General features: G+C 53.5%; 1 protein-coding gene across 3 annotated transcripts; it reads right to left on the bottom strand.

The window, feature by feature from the left end:
* Nucleotides 1-2,352: 2,352 nt before the first annotated feature.
* AMPD1 (adenosine monophosphate deaminase 1) lies at nt 2,353-15,045 on the bottom strand. 3 transcript variants are annotated; one of them, XM_048826834.2, is made up of 14 exons: nt 14,873-15,045; nt 13,452-13,614; nt 11,999-12,164; nt 10,763-10,982; nt 9,764-9,893; nt 9,124-9,318; nt 8,684-8,815; nt 8,386-8,549; nt 8,079-8,205; nt 7,322-7,485; nt 4,344-4,464; nt 3,483-3,656; nt 3,080-3,190; nt 2,353-2,730 (listed from the first exon to the last, which is right to left on the bottom strand). In XM_048826834.2, exons 1-14 carry the CDS (start codon nt 15,043-15,045, stop codon nt 2,572-2,574), a joined length of 2,199 nt encoding a protein of 732 aa, XP_048682791.2. In that variant the 3' UTR covers nt 2,353-2,571. The 3 variants fall into 3 exon arrangements, with proteins under 3 accessions (XP_048682791.2, XP_074978061.1, XP_074978062.1); XM_075121960.1 differs by lacking the exon at nt 3,080-3,190 and having other exon boundaries at nt 14,873-15,041; XM_075121961.1 differs by lacking the exons at nt 2,353-2,730; nt 3,080-3,190 and having other exon boundaries at nt 3,491-3,594; nt 14,873-15,041.
* Nucleotides 15,046-21,985: the final 6,940 nt, after the last annotated feature.

Genomic DNA, 21,985 nt, shown 5'->3' with positions numbered 1-21,985 from the left:
TTAATTTTGTGTTTTGTAGTTGGGGCCCCTGCTCTTGCAAGTAAATGCAGGGCTGTTGTGTTTGTTACAGCAGTGTAACTGCAGTGAAAAGCCACTAGATGGCAACATTTAGACATTAATTCCAAAGGACAGGATAGGAGTACTTGTGGCACCTTAGAGACTAACCAATTTATTTGAGCATGAGCTTTCGTGAGCTACAGCTCACTTCATCGGATGCATACCGTGGAAACTGCAGAAGACATTATATACACACAGAGACCATGAAACAATACCTCCTCCCACCCCACTGTCCTGCTGGTAATAGCTTATCTAAAGTGATCAAGAAAACCTGGATTTGTGCTGGAAATGGCCCAACTTGATGATCACTTTAGATAAGCTATTACCAGCAGGACAGTGGGGTGGGAGGAGGTATTGTTTCATGGTCTCTGTGTGTATATAATGTCTTCTGCAGTTTCCACGGTATGCATCCGATGAAGTGAGCTGTAGCTCACGAAAGCTCATGCTCAAATAAATTGGTTAGTCTCTAAGGTGCCACAAGTACTCCTTTTCTTTTTGCGAATACAGACTAACACGGCTGTTACTCTAAAAGGACAGGATAGTTGTTCTGTGATTCCCTTCCTGTCACTGTACATTTATTAATGGCACAAATATTTAATCGTAGGCTTTGTCTCTCAAAGGACGATATATTATTACTAAGAATAACTTCCACTTATAAAGCACTTTTTCATCTATAAAAAGAAAAGGAGTACATGTGGCACCTTAGAGACTAACCAATTATTAAGGTGCCACAAGTACTCCTTTTCTTTTTGTGAATACAGACTAACAATACAGAGTATTGTTACAGAATACAGAGTAACGGCTGTTACTCTGAAACCTTTCTCATCTATGAGGCTCTCAAGGCACCTTCCAAACTATTCATACACAAGTCATCCCCCAATCACAGAAAAAAAGCTGCCATGTCCAAGCAATGCTGCACAGTTTAGGAACAGAAGTGAAGAAACGTACTCTGGCTGTGTAGTGCCTATCACAAGGGGAGCCTTTGCGTGCTATGGGTCTACAAATAGTAATGATGATGGGATATGGCAGCAGGTCTGTATGTGCTTATGTTCTAGCCTTCGTTACATATCCATTATGAACAGGTCAATTTCAGCCTTCAGCAGCCTAGTGAAGGATTTATTTCCAGGCATGACCATCTTTATGGTCTGTGTTTGTACAGCACCTAGCACAGTGGGGGACTGGTCCATGACCAGGGCTCCTAGGTGCTACTTCAATAGCAATAATAATAGTAGGGGCTGAAGCAAGGCAACAACCAGCACTTATACGATTCTGGCTGCAGTTTACCCTTTAATTGTATTTTTTGTCCCCACTCAACGCAGCCATAAGTTATGGCGATGTCATGATAAAAATAAGGATCTAGCTAGCTAGATGAGACTAACAGAGAGGGCATTTGTGTACTGATGACAGCTGAGACAGAAAACAGCAGCTGTTTAAACTATTGGGGGGATGGCTCGTAGTTGGGATATTAGGCTATCTGTTAATAACAGCTAGGGCTAGAGCTGAGACTTACAAAGGCAAGGAAATAATTTAATCATTTTGCACGTAAAGGGTGCTGAATAACAGTTTCTGAACAAAAATGGACCAGTGGGAGCTAGGCCAGTTATTGGCTACCACCTGGGATCCCCTGGCTATTCAATTTGTCTTTCAGCCCAGTGAGAGCAAATTTCTTCCTGTCACTGGCTCAGGGCAACACAGTTCAGCTAATCCCCCACCCAGACACCTCCAGCACATGCCCGTGTGTGTGTGAGAGACAGAGCGGATGCCTGCCAGCTCCACCCTTTCCTGATCCCCACCCATGAAGGGCTGCCATTACCTTCTGGGCTATTGCTTATATGGGCTGGGCCAAGGGACAGAGATAGCTTAGTCTTGACGTGGTCCTTCACCTGTGCTCCCTCACTGTCAGCACTTGCCATGAGGATGGGCAGCCTGAAACTTTGCAGGGCTGATTCCCTCAGAATAGGCTTATCCCCATAATGTGGACTGGTGCAGTATAGCCTGTCACTGGGATGGGTGTTATTCTGCATACAGCATAGATACAGCACTCATAGAAGGCTGGAGCTGAGTCATTTGCTTCTGATTTGTGAATAGCTGAACAGGCAGAATCTGTGTTGCCACCTCTGGTGATTTAATTGCCACTCACAATATCTGAGTTTTTTCTTAAAGCTCCAGCTCCTGGAGTCCTGCGATTAAGAGAGATTCTCACCTTTTGCTTGCAAAGAGTACATTTCCAGCCCTTATGGCTACAGAGACAGCCTGAAAACATGACACCAAGTGACCCAGAAACCACACAGCAAAGAAAAAGAAACCAACTTTATTATTTGTTAAAAATCTCATGATTTTCAGGGCCTGACTACTGATTTTTGAACACCCAGAGCTAGTAACCCCGCAGAGAAAGCATGTGATCTCTGAGTGCTGCAACACAAGAGAGCGAAGGGCAGGCATGGGTGGGGCTCTGGGCTGCCCCCGGCCCTGACAGAGTGGAGGAGGCATCAGGGTCCAAGCAAGTTTGGGGATCTACTCCGGGGTTTTCAGGCCCTCTGCGATGAGGTTGAGTTCGTAGCACCAGGTCTCATAGCGATAGGCCATGCGGATCTGAGGTACATTTGTCTTCCAGATGTTGTTGCCTTGGGGCCCCTCCTCACGGTAATTCTCCCCCAGGAACTTGGTCTTCTCCTGGCAGAGACAAGGGAGCAGAATGAAAGGCACTGCATGGATCTATGCCCTCATCTCCCTTGGACAGCCTTCCTCTGCAGAATCCCGGCTGCCGTACTGTGCACAGGTTAGCACTGGCAGGCCTCTGCAGCCTCCCAGAGAAGCTGCTTCTGAGTCTCGAATTCCCTTTAGCACCAGGTCTGATGTGTCACTCTCCAAACAGGCAGAGCCATCCCTCCAGCTCCCCCACCCACTCTGATGCACACATGGACACAGCTGCAGGAAGGGAAATCCTCACTCCCAGGCCACTGGCGAACTGCTGAGCAGCTGGACCCTCCCCAAGAGAGATGTGGCAGACAGACAGCTGTACCTCATGGGACAGACCACATTGCAGGACACTGTTCTTGGCAATCTCACACATGTCACAGGTGCTGAGTTTGAAGACTTGGGCAGCAATGGCATATTCTTCCATCAGGGGCTCCTAGAGCAACGCAAGAATCATATCGGGGCGGGGGGGGGGGAGGAGCATGCATAGTGCTGCACAAACAGCTGGCCCTGCAGCCAGACTCCTCCCAGCACCTGCCGCACAGCTCTGTGCCTGTGGGGGCACAGCCAGCATTCCCATTACTCTGTTACGGCAGTGCCTAGGGCCCTCTCGGAGCAGGCACCATTGTGCTGGGTGCTGTACAAATAGCTCCCATGTCCCCACACTGCAGTGCACTGTAAGGACCCTGGGTGGTATTTCCATGCCCAGGCCTGCCCTAGCACCATACCTTGGTGTAGTGGAACTGCATGGGGTCGTCCGTGGAGAGAGAGACCATCAGGCCTTTCTGGTGGAAGTCCAGCAGCGGGTTTTTGGCGTACTCAAGGAAGAGGCTGTTGTTGCTGAGCGGGGACATAGCAATGGGGATGTGGGCAAGAAAATACAGGTACTGCAGCACAGGACTCTGAAAGGAAGAGCGTGGCCGTCTTTAGGGCGGGGGTGGGGTGGGGAGCAGGGCGGTGGCAGATGCGGCTGCGTTCTCCGCTACCTACAGCCAACCCTTCCTTGCCCTGGCACAGAGAGCTGGGATGCGGAGCTCACAGCTGCTTTCTGAGAAGGGAAGGGTCAGTCACTGTCCTATAAATCCACGGGGAGTAGATCTGGGCTTTGCCTTGGCTTAAGCCAGTTGGTTCCTCCATGGTCTGTGCACCCTGCAAGCACAGATTCTCACCTCCTCAGCATTTTCTCCAAGCAGACGGCCCAGAGCAGGGATCTCAGTGCTGGGGAACACATGGTGCTCCAGGTGGGGGCGCTGTGTTTGAGTGACATGGGACAGCATATTACAGTTCAGTGTGTAAGAGTCATGTGGGGTGGGGCTATGGGACCAGACTGGGGCTCAGGAGACCTGGGTTCAATTGCCAGCCCTGCCACACACATCTCCAGGGTGCCCTGGGCAAGTCACTTAATGTCTGTGTGTGGGCCCCAGCCCTGCAAGGCCAGTGAAGGGTGTGAAGCAAGAGCCACTGGCATTGGCTGTGAAGACAGGGCCTTGGACAGACCATCCCCCTGCACCCTCTGGAGCCATGCAGCTCATAAGAGCATTGGTGCGGGGGAGGGGGAAAAACATTAAGAGACTCTCCCCCACACTCACCTTCTTTAGGTTCAGGCCATGGGAGATATTATCTGCTGTCATGAAGGCTGCAAGCAGGTGGGTGATGGCCCCAGCTTCCCCGCAGTGGGGTCGGAACAGGAAGGTGTTCATGCCGCGTTCCCTGTGTGCAGACAGCAATATATGCAGGGGTGCTGAAATAACTTGTGTAGCGGAGGTGCTGAGAGCGACTGAACCAAACTGTAACCCCTGTGTATGATGGAAACCTCTTCAAGCCAGGGGGTGTGGCAGCACCCCCAGCACCCCTAGTTCCAGCACCTATACATAGGGCTGATGCAAGGAGTTGGAGGGCATTGCTGGGCAGGAGCTGAGCTGGAAGCCCACTTCCAGGGAGGGACCCCTAGAGCCCAGCCGGACCCTCTCCCAGGGACAGGACCCCCAGAGCCCAGCCAGGCCCACTCCCAGGGATGGGACCCCCCGCGCCCAGCCCAACCCCAGGCCTCAGTGTTTGTCCTTTATTCTCCCTAGTGCATTCAGACTGGGTGCAAGGAGACAGTCTCAGCTGAGCCCAGGTGTTTGCCACAATCGCTCGTGTCTCCCTGCTGTCAAGGAAGCCCCAGGGCTCCCGCGCTGGGCAATCTCTGCGATGGAAGCACAGACCCCAGCAGAGCTGCCCCAGCACCGCCTGCAAAGCATGAACACAGGTCTCTCTAAAAGAAAAGGAGTACTTGTGGCACCTTAGAGACTAACCAATTTATTTGAGCATGAGCTTTCGTGAGCTACAGCTCACTTCATCGGATGCATACCGTGGAAACTGCAGCAGACTTTATAGACACACAGAGAATATGAAACAATACCTCCTCCCACCCCACTGTCCTGCTGGTAATAGCTTATCTAAAGTGATCATCAGGTTGGGCCATTTCCAGCACAAATCCAGGTTTTCTCACCCTCCACCCCCCCACACAAATTCACTCTCCTGCTGGTGATAGCCCATCCAAAGTGACAACTCTTTACACAATGTGCATGATAACCAAGTTGGGCCATTTCCTGCACAAATCCAGGTTCTCTCACCCCCTCACCCCCCTCCCAAAAACCACACACACAAACTCACTATCCTGCTGGTAATAGCTCATCCAAACTGACCACTCTCCAAGTTTAAATCCAAGTTAAACCAGAACATCTGGGGGGGGGGGGTTAGGAAAAAACAAGGGGAAATAGGCTACCTTGCATAATGACTTAGCCACTCCCAGTCTCTATTTAAGCCTAAATTAATAGTATCCAATTTGCAAATGAATTCCAATTCAGCAGTTTCTCGCTGGAGTCTGGATTTGAAGTTTTTTTGTTTTAAGATAGCGACCTTCATGTCTGTGATTGCGTGACCAGAGAGATTGAAGTGTTCTCCGACTGGTTTATGAATGTTATAATTCTTGACATCTGATTTGTGTCCATTTATTCTTTTACGTAGAGACTGTCCAGTTTGACCAATGTACATGGCAGAGGGGCATTGCTGGCACATGATGGCATATATCACATTGGTGGATGTGCAGGTGAACGAGCCTCTGATAGTGTGGCTGATGTTATTAGGCCCTGTGATGGTGTCCCCTGAATAGATATGTGGGCACAACTAACACGGCTGTTACTCTGAAACAGGTCTCTCTGTGCTTCTGCTGGAGGCAACTCACAGCCAACATCCCCTCCCTCCATATGGGGCACAATGCCCGTGTGATGCATGGCTAGAAAGGGTTAAACATCCTGCAAAATAAATAACCCTCAAAAGACATGTGGGGAAATAATGTTTGTGGTTTTGCGTATTTACATATGTATGAGTAAGGTCCACAATGTAATCAACAGTCCCTGTCTATGCTGTATTCTGATAATTCAGAGGTCAAAAGAACATGCTGTCATTTAACTGAATTGTAAACACGAGATATCTCTGTATTCATCTCTCTTTTAAATGTATAGCAAATAATCTGTGAAAGGTGGAGGAACAATAAGTACCAGCAATGGACCTCCTTCAAAGTCATGCTAATTACCCTTTGAACTCAAACTTGTCAAAAGACATGAAATTGTATATAAGATCTTTGGGTCCTGATTCTTTCATCTCAGATCTGCTTAGGCTTCATCAGTGAAAGTGTGAGTTGCAAGTCTGAGGTCCCAGTTATGCTAATATTCCCTGAATATGACGTTTGGATATTGGACTATAATCTATGAGCTATTTCTGAAAAAACTCTTTGCAACTACAAAGCTCACCGTCTATGCTATGAATCTGAACCTCAATTAATAATTGAACTCATGTCTGTATGTATATTGATCTTTTAACCCTACTCTCTCTCTTTTGTTTTTTAATAAAGTTTAGTTTAGTTATTAAGAATTGGCTGTAGCGTGTATTTGGGTAAGATCTGGAATATTCAATAATCTGAGAGGTGATGTGTCCGATCCTTTGGGATTGGTAGAACCTTTTATTTTATATAATGAAATAAGATTTATAGAAATGTTCATCATATTTGACGTGGGTACCCAGATGGAGGCCTGAGGCTCCATCACTTTAAGACAGTGGTTTTCAAACTTTTGTACTGGTGACCCCTTTCACATAGCAAGCCTCTGAGTGTGACCCCCCCCTAATAAATTAAAAACACTTTTTTATATATTTAACAGTCTTAAAAATGCTGGAGGCAAAGCGGGATTTGGGGTGGAGGCTGACAGCTTGTGACCCCCCATGTAATAACCTCACAACCTCCTGAGGGATCCTGACCTCCAGTTTGAGAACCCCTGCTTTAAGGGAACTGTGTTGTTTGGATTTCTGAGTAACCGGGAAGGTAATAAAGAAGCTGTTTTATGCTGGCTTGGTAAATCTAAGTATTGGAATATCCCCCCAGCTTTATGGGGATTGTCTGCCCATTCTTTGCAGTTCACCCTAACTGAGTGACCATAGCTGGCCCCCACTGGGACCTCTCACAGCCCATGAACCAGGTCCCCGCCAGAGGCGACCAGCAGCCCACATACCCTGTGCGGGGACCCACCTGCGGAGGTTGTTGAGCACCGTGATGTTGGCATACATGTAGTACAGGTAGTAGGTGTAGGACGGGTTCTTCTCATGGCTCCACTTGTCCGGCTTGGGGCTCCTGGTGGAGAACATGTGCCCACTGTGCTTGGACTCGTCATCCACGCTATCAAAACCGGTGATCTGCTGGCACAAGCAGACAGGAATGGGTCAGCCCCACCACCCTCCCCTGGCTTCTAGGGCTCTCCTGATCGAGGGGGTGTCTGTGAGCAAAGCCAGACGCCACCTCCCTCCCCATGGGCGAAGCAACCTCAGACACCCATCTCCCTGACCCAGGGCACGTGGCACGGAGTGCCGGACACCGCTCGCACTGCAAGCACCCCAGCACATGCAGTGCAGGAAGGGGCCCAGCTCCTCCAGCACATCCTGCCCAGAACTCCGTGCAGAGCCTGGCATGTGCAGCACAGGAGGGGTGCCGGGATCCACCCACTAGCCTGGGCCCCCCTTAACGGACCAGCCCCTGGTAAACTCAGAAAGGAGCTTGCTTGCTCATCTCACAGGCTTCCCTCTCCTGGCACCTCCCAACCCCAACCCATTTCTCTGCTGGGGGCCAGAGCAGGGAGGGTGGGAGGCTGACTTCCCCGACCTGTGGCAGAGGGCTCGGTGCTAATGCCGAGCTTACCAGTGTGGCAGACAATGGTGGGGTCTGAGCCCCAGAGGCACCACCCCTCCCGTCGGCACTTCGTCAGGCCCAGGCCTCTCTGTGCAGCACTCACGTGTCGCAGGAATACGCTCAGTTCCTTGTTGGCCTGAGGACAGACAGTCGCTTCAAACACTGGCACAAAAATATTCTCCAGCATCTTCCCAAAGTGGGGGAGGAATTTCTTGGTCCTGAACACGTCGCTGGGGATAGAGACCAGGGTTAGCCTCCAGCAGGAGAGCTGCACAGCCCCCAGCATGGACAGACAGCTCCCCCTGAACCTCCTCTACGGACGCCCCACAGCTGCCACGTTGGTTAGTGAGGCCGCTCCTGCTCCCACCAGCCTTGCCCCGACACCCGGAATTTCAACCCATGGCACGTACTAAATCCTGGGCACTTGGATCATCCACTTCATGTTGGGGGAGTAGACCCTGTGCCGGTTGAACCAGCTGGCCAGCTTGGGCCACTCCTCCGGTGAGCGCCCGTAGATGGACAGACGGGGTTCCGCGTGCTGGTACTTGGCGTCCTCCAAGTCAGAGCTGACTTCCTGCAGACGTAAGGGTGCAGGTGGTCACGTGTGTCCCACTCACTGGCTGGAACTCGGCATACTGTGGGCCTCCAGGCTCCTTTCTGCTGCACTGGTGCCCCTTGTGTCCCTTGACCCCACCTCCCCACGCTCACCTTGATGATGGTGGCAAAGTACTCGCCATCAATGGTGTTTTCTGTCTTCAGGTAGAGGTCACGAAGCTCACTGGCTCCCACCGGGTTGTACTTGTCATTAAACTTGTCAAAGCGCTGGAAGGTCTGGCGCCCCTGGGGTGCAAATCAGGGTCAGAGCTGAGGGCGGATAATGCTTCATGGACCTAAAGGGGTGGGGTGCAATGGATTAAGGCCTCACTGGAAAGGAGAGGATTAACCCCAATTCTAGAAAAGGAAAAGTGGCCACCCTGCCATGGGACAGAGCTGGTGCAGTATGTGCCTGGGGAGGGGTCCCAGGTGACAGAAGGCATGTGATGGAGTGCCCTAGGAGAGGTAGGTGAGGGTGTCATGGGACATGTGGGGGCATGGCCCAGTGGCAGGGCAGGCATGGGACGTCTTACAGCAGAGGCCAACAGACTCACAGCGTGGACATCAAGAGAATCCACCGTCAGGTCATAGGGGTGCAGGTTGAGCTGCTGGAAGAGCTCCTTCAGGGTGAGTTTCTTGCCCTTGGCGTCATACACGACCCTCTCCGCGTCCACACGGTACGACTTCTTGATGAAGTGCAGCAGGTGCTTCTGGTTCATGCAGGCCGCAGCATGAATGTGGGTGTCCACCTGCCAGGCAGAGGGGAGCCATCAGTCTAGCCAGGGCCCAGACAGCGTTGGTGAGGAGGCAGGGCAGCCAGGACCATAGAAAGGAATGCTGCTGACACTGCCTGCGGCCATGGCAAGTCTGCCCTGACATCAGGGAGCACATCAGCCTGAATCCCAGTAAGCGATGGTGACCACTAGGGGTAGAGGAGGGTACTCCCTGTGCCTGCACCCCAGCCATGCCTCCACACGCTCACACCTCCAGGGATGACCCAGGGTCTGCTCAGGGGTCACAGCAGCTTGTGCTGCCCCCGAGAGAGGTGCGGGATGGAGAAAGCTGCCGGAGCAGCACCAGTGCCTGTATCACCTGCCTGCGGAGGAAGGAGTCAAGGCAGACCCTGCATGCCCGCGACTCAGCCCATCTGGCAGGCCAGCCGGCAGTGGCTGTGCATCTGTCCCAGGCCCTCACCTTCCTGCAGTTGTAAAAATCCCGATGAGGGTTGTTCTTCAGCTCCTTCAGCTCTTCCATCTCATTCAGCATCTCGTGCACACTGAACTTGGAGGAGAGGAACTTCAGGCGCCGATGAGTGTAGGTTTTCCTGACAGAGACAAAGGGTCAGAACCAGGCACGTTCAGGCCCAGCTGAGTGCATGGGACTTGGGGATGCTACAGGAGGTGTGAACAAGGGCACTGCTGCCATCCAGCTCGCACATGGCATGAAATTCCTGCTGTAATTACCTGAATCCTACAGCGCTTCCCACCCAGCACCACCCTGAGCACTGTACCAAGGAGGGGCGATGTCTGCACTCCCACAGAGCCAGCGGCAGGGTCACCCGCGTGGGGGCTGGGTGAAGGGAGCCTCCTTGGACACACAGCTGTCTCGGGGGCACAGCAGCAGCTGTGTAACAGTGCACAGCAACATGGCATGGCAGCTTCTAGCACTGTGCCTGAAGAAGCAGGTTCTGAGTGACATGGCCAGGGCCTGTCATCACCTACACGGGGCTGTAGCCATGACACCAAGGCTAACAGCTGCTTTCACCCAGACTGCCCTGGGATCCTTAATACCCATGAGTGCCAGGGGCTGGCTCTGTGCCCCATAACGACACTCCCTCCATCACTAGTTGTGTGGGGCCAGGCAGACAAGGCATTTAGCATGTCCCTAAAGGCAGCAGGGAAACCAGCGGCTGGGGCAGTGACAGCATCCCGGCAAACTCCTCCAGGCCATGCTTCAGTCCCAGAGAGCAGCCATGGAGGCCTGCAGCAGGGCTGGGCTCCTCTGCGCACCAGGGGCCTGGCAGGTATTGCTGGGGGCCTGGCCAGCCCCTCTGACTGAAGCGGGAGCTGGTGTCCTGCTTGAGGGCTGCAAAGTTCTGCAGCGCACAGCCTCCAGCAGGGCTGGAGCACAGCCTGATGGGGGTCCCCTGACATCCCTCTGAGTGTCAGGGTGGGGGCCTGGCTGGGCACTTACATGGGTCCCTGTGCAATCAGGGCGAGGAGGAAGTTCATGTCATCGAGGAAGTCCTCGAGGTTGGGGTAGGGCAAGTCCTTGGGCTCCCCTCGACTGGCAGCCACTGCGTCAGCATAGACATAGACCACACCGCCCTGCATGCGGATGCAGTATCCCAGGTCCTCAGGCAGATTGTCCAACCGGAAAGGGTCCTCACCCTCTTTCACAGGGGGGGTGAACACTGTCCCGAAGGCAGAGTGCGGGTGAGCAATGGGCCTGGCAGGGCAGCCTTTGCCACACTGCTGTACTTCCGGGCTGAGGGCAGAGGCAGCGCCAGCCTGCCCATGAACACAGGTAGCCCACCCTGGAACCCAAGGCCAGGCCAATGGCTGCCCAGCATGGGGCCCAGACAGACACAAGCTGCTGCCGCCAACGTGCTCCTCTGGGGTAGGGTGACCAGATGTCCCGTTTTTTTAGGGGCAGTCCCGCTTTTGGGGACTTTTTCTTATATAGGTGCCTATTGCTCCCCACCCCCTATCCTGTTATTTCACAGTTGCTATCTGATCACCCTACTCTGGAGGCCCTTCCCTGCCCTGGTGCCTGGGCTGCTCCCTGCCTTTCCGGTGGTAGAGCCGGAATCCCAGCTTTCTGGCTACTGAGTCTCTCCAGGCCTGCAAGGCCTGAGCAAGAGCACGGCCTGCCCAGAGACACAGATTGCTGGCGGAGATCTGACAGCTCTGGAGGGATCTAGGGCACAGAGACGAGTAAGCGTATGCAGGGGACGCTGCAGCCACAAGAGATCTGCTTTCACATGATGCCTTCCTGGCTGCTGTGTCCAAGCTTGCTGCACTCAGCAGGGGGCAGATCCCTTCCTCAGCCTCACAGCATCCGGGGAGGAATCACACCAGGAGGGACAGGGCCAGTCATGCTCAGATGGCTTACAAGGCAGCAGGGGACCTTCTCACCCCACTGGGAGCGTGGCAGAGACCTAGGGCATTCAGAGGGGCTCTACTCCCCACACATCATGTGGTCAGTCTCTGCTGGAGACAGGTTTGAAGCTCGATGGGGTGAGGCTGCATTCCTGTAGCCTCAACAACAGGAGTCATTTCCCCCAGATAGATGCAGGTTCAGCACCCCTGGCCCTGCTACCCGGGACATCTGCTTGCCTGCACAGCCCTGGGCTCCCCAGCTACTCTTCCTGTTTGTGCTAGTTGTGAGTTACCCTGGAACTGCTAGTTACCTGGGGCTGCTAGTTACCTGGGGCGCACCCATCATCGGCTCGCCAAATCTTGCCTTCAATGTTGCGCAGATACTGGGACGGGGTCTTGGGGAACCTCTGAAACGACTTCTGCATGTATTTCTCCCGGATGCACAAAGCCCGGTAGAGGCCTCTGCAGACAACTTCAAAATCCTCAATTGTGACCTGCAAAAGTTCTTTGTTGAGGACTGTGGTGTCTGCAGCATGTGGGAGTCTGCCCTGAGCCTGTGGGAGCTCCCAGCCTTGCTGGAACGCACAGACAGACACTCTTGCTGTGCACATGCTGGAGAACAGCTGAACCAAAGCAAGGCCTGGGTTCCCCCCAGAGCCCACCCCCACATGCCTGGTCCAAGCAGGCAGCCTGGCAACCATTCTCCAAGCCCTGCCCTTTCAGCCTGGCTGACAGCGCTGTGGGCAGTTCAGTGGCCAGAGCCAATGGGAAAGGTCCTTGCTGAGGTAGAAGGAAAGCCCCAGAGGCCAGGACAAGCCGTCAGGGGCATTGTCCTGGAGCACGACTCCCAGCTGCTGTCTGACATCTCACTCTGAAGCTGCAGCCTAGGGTGCTGCAGGAGCTATTTTAGGAGCACAGGCTGGTCCTGCTTCAATTTCATCTGACCCAGCACATTGTCAGCACATCTGATTTACTGCAGAAGGCAAGTGTTGTGTGGGCAGACCCAGGAGGTCAGGCCTGGTCACTGGCGAGCGACAGGAGCAGGGCATTGCCACCCAGCAGCTGCAGTGGCTGGCTGGGACCACAGCTAGGGAATGATGCAGGAGCGGCCATCTCAATGCACCAAGGAGTGTCCTGCCAGAAGAACCTGTAACCCACACCGTCCTGTAATGGCCCCCGCCTTTGCTGCTTGGCCCCAAGCTGACCCAGGTGGGTGGGGCTGCACCTGCGTTCTTTGATTCTCCACAGGCAGAGTGCATGCTGAGCATGGGCCTGGCAGTCACCGCACCGGGGTGTGTCCATGCAATTCACACAGTGACAAAGCTCAGTGCATGCACAGTCACAGCCTTGCATTTCTGCCCCCCTGCCCTGGCCTAGTGACTGGCTGGAGCGCTATGCAGGGATGTACTAAGGGGTCTCAGCAACCGTTCCATCTGCCGCCCTCCAGCATCTCTTCTTGAGGGGCCACAAGGGCCCTGTGCCTTCCCAGTCATCCCACAGAGAAGAGCCTATGAGTTTCTCTGCCACTTACATTGGCTTGCACCTTTGGGATCACTAGGGAATTAGCAGGGTGCTGCCATCTGCTCAGACTGAGCTGAGAGAAGTGGGGCCTCTCCTATGCATTTAAACAAGGGGCACTCACGTGCACATTCCCAGCTCCCAGGTGACAGCGGGATTGAGGCAAGCAGCTAGGAGAGAGGAGGGCAGAGGGCGTTGTGGGGAAGACTGGAAGAGGAAATGGCACTAAGACTTGGGAGGGAGTGAGGCATGCTGGCACTTACCCCTGAGGCATAGTCCCCGGAGATCTGCACGCGCTGGAAGTCGGGCACTGCCTGGTACAGTGGCGAGGCAGCAATGAACTCGTCAATGGTAGAGAGTCTGGTTGCAGAAGGATGAGCCATGGGCAGAGCCAGTGCAATTGTCTTCAGGGAAATCCGCTTCTTCCTGCAGAGGACGGGGTGACCATCTCAGCCTGGGCACTGGCAGCACCATGTGCCCTGCAGACATGGCAGGGCCCTGCCCAGCACTAGGGGTCAAAGGGCTACGCCCAGGTATTCAAAGGGAAATAGTGCAATTAGCAGCATCTCCTTTCCTGTCTCAGTCCAGACCTGGGCTGTCTGCACTGATAGGACAACACAATCCAATGCCTCAGCCACCCCAGATACTGTTTGTTTCCCTGGGTCAAGCCAAGGGACAGCCTGGCTGGCGAGTGACATGTTCCAGCTCCTGTCCCAGGTGTACCAAAGGGGTTGGGGGACAGAGGCTGCAGCAGAAGCTTTGGTCCCACAAACTTGGCTCTCCGAGAATCAGAGCTTCATGATGTTTCCAACCATAGCAGGGTTTGCAACTTTTCATTTGACACTAATCCTGGATTATTGGCTAGAATAACTGGACATCTGTCTGTCTGAGTACTTGCATGGCCCTTGTCACCACAGTCTCTGAATGCCTCACAGTCACTAGTAGGGGTTGCCCCTCTGCCCCATGTGCGGCAGGGTCGGGTAAGGTAAGTGACTGGCCCAAGGGCACACAGGTCATCTGTGGTGGAGCCTGGAACAGGCCCCTGGTCTCAAGGCCCAACGCAGCACTCATCTCCACTAGGCTGCCACCCTCTCAACAGATTCTGAAGAGCTGGGGAGCAGTGGCTGAACACACCAGCGCTTGGGCGATGCTCAGGCAGCATGATGAGGCATGCAGCACAGAGCAATTGGACAGACAGGCTGGATGGATGGATGGCCAGATTCAACCAGGGCTTTCAAATACTTTCACTGGGGAGTACCTACCTCTTACCACAGGGATTGTTTTGTGGGCCCAGCCCTGGCACAACACTCCTGGGGCCACCAGGCACCAGCATCCACGGAGGAGTGTGTGCTGGGGGTAGGAAGGCTGCTTGTACATGTAATGTGATGAAGCACCTGGAAACAAACAGCATGAGCTTCCCAGCAGGCTCTCCATGGCCACGGCTTTGAAACCTCTAGGCCAGACAGACAGTGGCCAGGCACGGTTGTCCCAGAGGGTTCACTGAGATATTCTCAGGCCATACTTAAAGTTTCCATCCTCTTCTCCTGGGATAAGGGCATGCAGGGGCAGGGCAGGTGCTGGAGCTAGGGGCTAGCAGGGCCACAGAAGGTGTCAGAGGTGGGAAGCTTTCAGCCTGTCCCGCCCCACAGTGCCCCAGGCCTGCTGCCCCTTGCCCAGCTCTTACCGCTTGTCAGCCGTGGCTGTGGTCTCCTGGTGGATCATGTGTTCCCTTATTTCATGGTGCAAGATGGGGCAGATTTCTTCCACATCAAAAGGTGAGATCTCGTGCCTGCTCTCCTCGTCCTTTACCTCAGAGGCAAAGACCTTCTCAGCAAAGGAGCGCATCGCCTCATCCATCTCTGCAGGGAGAAGGTGCCCTTGTGACTGGCCAGTCTGCACCCAGCCACCCATGACCAGGCAGGACTCCTCCCACCCAGCAGGATGAGGTGCTCCAACACCCATACCCGCCTGGCAGAGCCAAACTCAGATATTAACTACGTCATTGGTCCCTTCTGCCTGCACTTCCTCTCCCAGCCACCCAACACAGGGAAGCAAGGGAATAGCTGTTGTCTTGGTGCTAATCTCTCAGGGCCTGTCATGGGCTAAGTGGGGCTGGAGACGTGTCCTGACTTCACCCAGCTCCACAGGCACTGCTCGCTTGGGGCAGGACCAGAGCCGAGGGGGGAACAAGCCCATGGGCAAGGGGACTGAGTGGGGGTGGACCCAGAAGGGGCAGGCATGTGGGGGAACACACAGGAGGGGAGTGAGAATTAGCACAAGCCCCTCCCCTACCCACCAGCTGAGTGCTGCTCTCCTCGTGTCATTTACACACAGCATCCAAGGATGGAGGCAGTGATGAGGCTGAAGATGGACACAGAGCTGCTCCTTAAGTGGCATACAAAACATGATGGGGGGGCTATACGCTCCTGAACTGTGTGGAGAAAGTAACTAGGAAGTGTTATTTACCTCTTCATATAACTCATGAACCAGGGGTCACCCAATTAAAGTATTAGGCAGCAGGTTTAAAACAACAGTAAGGAATGTCTTCTTCACACAACGCACCGTCAACCTGTGGAACTCATTGCCATGGGCTGTTGTGAAATCCAAAAGTACAACTGGGTTCAAAAAGGAACTGGATGAGTTCATGGAGGATAAAGTGATCAAGGGCTATTAGCTGAGATGGTCAGGGACTCAGCCTCATGCTCCAGGTGTCCTTAAGCCTCTGACTGCCAGAAGCTGGGACTGGACAACAGGGGATGGAGCATGTGATAGTTGCCCTGTTCTGTTCATTGCCTCTGGCACCGGCCACTGTCACTGGGCTCACCCAGTGTGGCTATTCTTATATTCACTTGACCCTGGGGGATGGGGCTGGGAGAGCAGGAGTTTCCCTGATGCTGCTTCAGGGACCTTGTCTAGCAGGTGGGACCCGACATTTGCTAAAGACAATGCAGCCTGAACTGGGGGAGCTGTTGCCTTAGTGAAGGGCAGGGAAGCCCTGCCTGTGCTCAGCACCATGGACACGATTTGGTGGTGGCTCTGCTCTGTGCCATTCAGGGCCTTCCACAAATGGGGGATGAATGGCATTGGTGTTTGGCTGCCCCCAGACAACTCAGCGCCGTTCAATTGCGCTCCACACTCTGGAGCCAGAGGCTGGAGCTGCTGGGGTTTCTGGCCTGTTTTGCCCCATGAGGCTGGGAGCGCTAGGTCAGGGGACTGCTGGCTTCCCCACTGGCACGTAGTGGGGTTTTTGGTTGGCCCTCGCCAGCGCTTTATTCATAATAAAAGCAGTGCTGGGGCTCGGCCCTCGCAAGGCCTGGCACTCATGGAGCACTGGCCCCTCGCCCAGTGCCAAAGGACAGGGGCAGGGCCAATGGGAAATCAGGAGCCTGAGACTGATGGTCCCCAGGGCCAATGGGGAGGGGCCAACCTCCAGGTCAGCCCGATTGACAGGGCAGACGGGCCAGTGAGGGAGTCAAGAGCCCGGGGTCCCGTCCTCCGTGTGCGCTGGAGCTGCCTGAGGCAGCGCGGGGCCGAGCTAAGGGGAGCGGGGGCCCGAGCTGAGCCGGGAGCAGAGCCAGAAAGGAGCAGCCCAGAGGGCCGGGCCGGGCCGGGAGCAGAGCCGCGCCGGCCGGCCGGAGGGGCGCCTGGGGAGCCGCGCTGAGGCCGGGGCCGTCCGGAGCCGCGTGCGGTGAGCAGCTGGGGACTGCGAGGGGGGACCCCAGGCCGAGGGCCCAGCGCAGGGAGAGGTCACCAGCCCAGGGGTCTCACAGGCCGGACCGGGAGGGGGGCCGTGACCCCGACGGGGGGAGGGGGCAACACTGGGGGAAGGGCCCTGCCACCTAGAGCCTGAGGGTGGCTCCGGCCAGAGCAAGTGTCCGACCCGCCGGGCTGCCAACTTTCTGACCGAACGAAACCGAACACCCTTGCCCCGCCCCTTCTCCGAGGCCCCGCCCCCTCCATCTCCCCCCCTCCCCCACTCGCTCTGTTTCACCGGGCTGGGGAGGGCCCTTTCTCAACTGGGTGTTTGGGTGAAAACTGGACACCTGGCAACTCACCCACGGCGTCCCTGCCGCGCGGCCAGGGCCTGGGACGTGCGAGGGACGGACTGACCTTGCCTTGCAGCCCAGAGGCGGCTGGTGGTGTGTCCCCGGCCCACCGAGGGGGTGACGTGGTTTCCCGTAACCGGCCCATTTGTCCTTATTTTGTTTGTTGGTTGCTGTTTAATCAGTCATGTTTGCTTTGAACCACTCTATGTAATGAGCAGTGGGTCAGGGACGTGGCCGGGGCGGAGAGACCCCCCCGCCGTGGGGACACCCTAGCCACTGTCCTAAGTGACCACAACAAGACTGGGGGTCCAGCCCCCCCAGGGATCCCGGGCCTGGCCTTGTTGGAGTTATGAGGACTCTGCCCCACGGGAGGGAGGAAGGGGAGTCCTTGAGGGCAGGCAGGCCTCTGGGTAAAGGGAGTGGGAACGAGGACTCAAATCCTTTCACTAGCCAATTCCACAAGGGTGGTGTATAGGGTTGCCAACTCTCCAGGAATTAAAATTAATTTTCCTTTAAAGATTCTGTCGTGATGAAATCTCCAGGAACAGGGCAGGCCTTAGGTAAAATGGCACCCTGGGCAAACTAGTATTTTGGCGCTCTTGACCCTGGTGGGCACGGTGCCCCCCCTCCTTTGTCCCTGGCCCCCATGGACTCCCCGCCTGCACCTCCAACCCCTGTACTCCCCTGCCACCTGCATCTCCAACCCCTGCCCCTCTCTTGCACCCGAATCCCTGCATTGTGCCTCCTTTGCTCCTAAGCCCGAACCCCTCTCCTGCGCCCATGTGGGAAAACTGACCTGGGTGCATAAAACAGCTAGCATTACTGCTCGATCTCTCCCCCACCCCCAAACACTGCTCATCCGTGCACCTGTAGGGGATTGTGAGGGGGGAGCGAGGACCAGCATTGGGGCTCCCTGCATCCAGATCACTTTCCCTCCTGGGCTGTTTAAGTGCTTGGTGTTGCTTCTCGCTCCCCGACTCACAGCCCGCTGGGAGGGGGAGTGTGGTGCAGAGGAACATTGGGGTGGGGGGGGGGAAAGCAGTATCTTTGCGTCACTTCTTGTCTCCCATCCTGTTCCTCCGCCAGGAGGAAACAGGGAAAAATCTGGGTGCCCCTCCATGCAGCTCTCCCCTGTCAGGCAGGAGCAATTTCTGACTTTAAACCATCAGTGTGCACATCTATGCTGCTGCACGGTGTCCCCTTGCCCATGGCACCCCTTGGGCAGCTGCTTGGGTGGCCCACCCCTACAACCGGCCCTGTCCAGGAATACGTTCAGCCAAAATTGGCAACTGCGTAGGCCAGGAAAGTTCCCCACGATAACAGAACCATTCCTCTGCTTACATCTAGAAAGGGGTTTCCTTAATCTACCAGATGTTGTAGCAACAATGGAGCATGCAGAAACAGCCACCTGGGAGCCAAACCAATGAGCTCCTGTACCCCTCAGGGTGCAGCTCTACAGGTCGCTGGAGGGGAAAGGGGCCTGTGCAGGAGGCCAGCATAACTATGCACAACTGACATGCCACCTAAAGCTGCAAGGCACTAGCAAGGACTAAGACACTTCTGGGGGAGGTGGTGGTGCGGGGAGGGGTTGAAGCAGTGGCTAGCCTCCTGCATGGCCCCCTGCAGGCCACAGACACTTTGGAACAGCTCCAGAAAGCAAATGCTCCCTGGACCTAACCGCCTCACAGTAAGCCTGAGCAGCTCATGAACGTGATGTATGGCAGGAGGGATGTGAACTGTGATGAGCAGAAGGCTGAAGGATGGCCTATGCTGGGGATATGCACACGCAACACCACTTCATGGAAGCACAACAAGCATGTGACGAGGAGCCAGGACCGGGCCCCATCTGCATGACAGAAACAACTGAATTGGGGGAGTTCCTGTTCTGAACCCACAGGTTCTACTTGGACATGGCCTCAGGGAGGCCGCAGTATTTTATCCCGTGACATTTGAATTTCAGTTCTAGGGTTCCACCCTTGAGAGAAGGCTGCTGAGGCAATCTTGTTCCCAGCAGCTGCAGGATTCTGAGGCAAAGATGCTCATGCTCAACTCTGCATCCAGCAGCAGCGTCTCTGCAAATTCAGGAATCATGTCCACTTCTCAGCAGTTCTGGTTTTGCTATATCAGCAGCTCCTGATCTATGTGACACAAGGGCCAGGCAGTGGTAAATAGACGGGAGCCTGAGGGATGTACTGAGTTGTTGTAGCTATTTGCATTCTCGTTATCAAAATAAATGCAACTTCTGAACCACTGCTCTTCTCATATCTTGCTGGCAGATGGGGACACTGGGTGTGTGACTTTCCCTGCATTTGCAGATTATAAGTTTGTCCTCACCCTGTCCACGGTAGAAGAGGAGGGTGCAAGGGGCTGCGCGTCGTGGGCCCCTGACCTGGATAAAGGAGACAAGGCTCTGGTCTTGGTCCCAGTGAAGTCTGCGGATTGACTGCCGTGAGAGCAGGAGGTGGCTAGAGAATGCTAGGTTAGCATGAGTCACATAGCAGGAAAGTGAGGTGCTTGTTAGACTTGGGAGAAAACTGAAGTTTTTCTCCCTCTAGTCCTGCTCATTTCACAGAGAATGAGATCTCACCCCAGGCTATAGAGGCCCAACCTCTCCACTGGCCTTAGTTGCAGGCTTAAGGAGTTAATGGTCAAGTTGGAACTTTACAAAACACCAGCTGTTAAGGAAATGTTTAATAATAGCAGCTTTAGTGATTGTAAACAGCCAAACAATCAAAACATGTGGAAACCAATTCTACTTGTGGTCCAGGCTGGTTCCTGGCATGTACTGCTGAGAAATGGCTGCTTCTCAGCTTGTTAACATATTGCCATGGTCATTTGTCTATTAACTATTTCCAGTGATAAAATGTCTGGTTCATACCCCAGCAGCCACACAAGGAAGGGCCAGTAATATTCATGTTTCTCTTCTGCTGTTGGACGTAAAATAGAAACACACAGAGATGATCTGCTCTCGCAAGTCCCCAGATGCTTCTCCCTCCCATAAATATTAGCATTTGTGCAGAAAAATGTGCAGAATTATTTCAATGGCAAATATTCTAAATTGTTCTGTTTGCACTGTGTCACTTTGCAGTGATAGGAAATATCTCCGTTACATATACAAATTCTACTTTGACAGTTTTACAAGGTTGTCTTCATGCTACACCTGAAATAACTGTGTTGCAAACATCTCATTCCTATCTTGGAGGCTGTTCAGCCATTAGATGGAGCCTAAAATCTGCATCAGGAACTTCAGCTGACTTCTGTGTAAAAGCTATAATCTAAAAACCTACTCTGGGATTTTCCTGTGTCCATCTGAGGAGAGCAGCATTTGGTAACAGGATCTGAGCAGGGTTAGATGGAGAAGAGCTGGGATCCTCCAAGGCAGCAGCTTTAGCTAATGGAGTCTATCCTCTGGCTAACCAGGGATGGGACAGCTCACACTCCATAATCAAGTCACTTAACTCATGGCCTATTCAGAGTGACATAAGAATAATTATTGAATACATTTACTCATCAAATAAGATCCAGGCAGCCTTGTCTGGCTGGTGTTTGTCAGGTGTTTCCACACTCCTGCGCTCAAGGGCAGGCAGCACAATCCAGCACAGGATGCCGGAGCACAGAGTTAGCAGAGACTCCTTGGGCTCCTAACAAGAAGCTGATGTTTTAGCAATTTGGCTAGTCTGGGAATTGTTCTGGATCCACCAGTGGGAGAAACAAAGGCTGTGGGAAACTCCCACAGCCTGTGCCTCAGCAAGTGGAGGGTAAAGAAATGAATATTACTACAAGCTTGTGCTTTTGATTCAGTGTCTGAGAAACTCCGGTTTACAGCATCATAGAGATGCACGGCTGGATTGGGCCTCAAGATGTCATCAAGTCCAGCCCCCTGCACTGTGGCAGGACCAAATAAACCTAGACAATCCCTGCCAGCTGTTTGTCCAACTTGTTCTTAAAAACCCTTAGTGATGGGGATTCCACAACCTCCCTTGGAAGCCTATTCCAGAGCCTAATTATCCTTTGAATTAGAAAGTTTTTCCTAATATTTAACCCCCATCTCCCTTGCTACAGATTAAGCTTCTGGTCCTACCTTCAGTGGATATAGAGAACGGCTCACCAGCCTCTTGCTAACAGCACTTAACATATTTGAAGACTGTTTTTAGCCCCCCCCCCCCCAAATCTTTTCTCAAGAGTATAATTGTCCAGTTTTTTAACCTTTCCCCCACATCAGGTTTTCTAAACCTTTAATAATTTTTGTTGCTCTTCTCTGGACTCTCCAATTTGTCTACATCTTTCCTAAAGTATGGTGCCCAGAACTGAACATAGTACTCCAGCTGAGGCCTCACCAGTGCCAAGTAGAGTGGGACAACTACCTCCCATGTCTTAGATACAACACTCCTATTAATACATCTCAGAATGTTCTGCTGCAGGAGGAATGGGAGAAGTGGCGACTTTGATCATATGTGGTGGGAATGTTTTTTCACCAAATGTTTTTGCAGGCAGATCTTCCACCAGTCTTCCAGTACTTTTCAAACATAGTTTAGGCTAGGGCTTGCTTTCCTGGTTACGATTACAGTTAGGTATTGGGGAAATACCTGTCATTTATATTCAGTAAATTTCCAGCTATTATTTTTATTGCAAATAAATTAATAGGCATTTCATTAGCTTTATACTCTCTACAGCTCAATATCACTCTGAGTTGCAATTCAAAATATAGAGCAAACAAGTTCTGTGGTCTGATTGTCAGAGGGGCCTGACCT

The sequence above is a fragment of the Caretta caretta genome, chromosome 21 (genome assembly GCF_965140235.1).
Source record: "Caretta caretta isolate rCarCar2 chromosome 21, rCarCar1.hap1, whole genome shotgun sequence".
NCBI lineage: Eukaryota > Metazoa > Chordata > Testudines > Cheloniidae > Caretta > Caretta caretta.
Note: the sequence above shows the minus strand (reverse complement) of the source record. Positions and strands in the feature narration are given on the sequence as shown.

What these genes read in the sequence shown, in the direction of transcription:
- AMPD1 (XM_048826834.2), bottom strand. Translation starts at nt 15,045, where the DNA reads ATGGATGAGGCGATGCGCTCCTTTGCTGAGAAGGTCTTTGCCTCTGAG. An exon ending in ATCCAAGTGCCCAGGATTTA is followed by an intron (nt 8,206 to 8,385) that starts GTACGTGCCATG and finishes CTCTATCCCCAG; the next exon opens with CGACGTGTTCAGGACCAAGA. An exon ending in GTGCTCAACAACCTCCGCAG is followed by an intron (nt 4,465 to 7,321) that starts GTGGGTCCCCGC and finishes GTCTGCACACAG; the next exon opens with GGAACGCGGCATGAACACCT.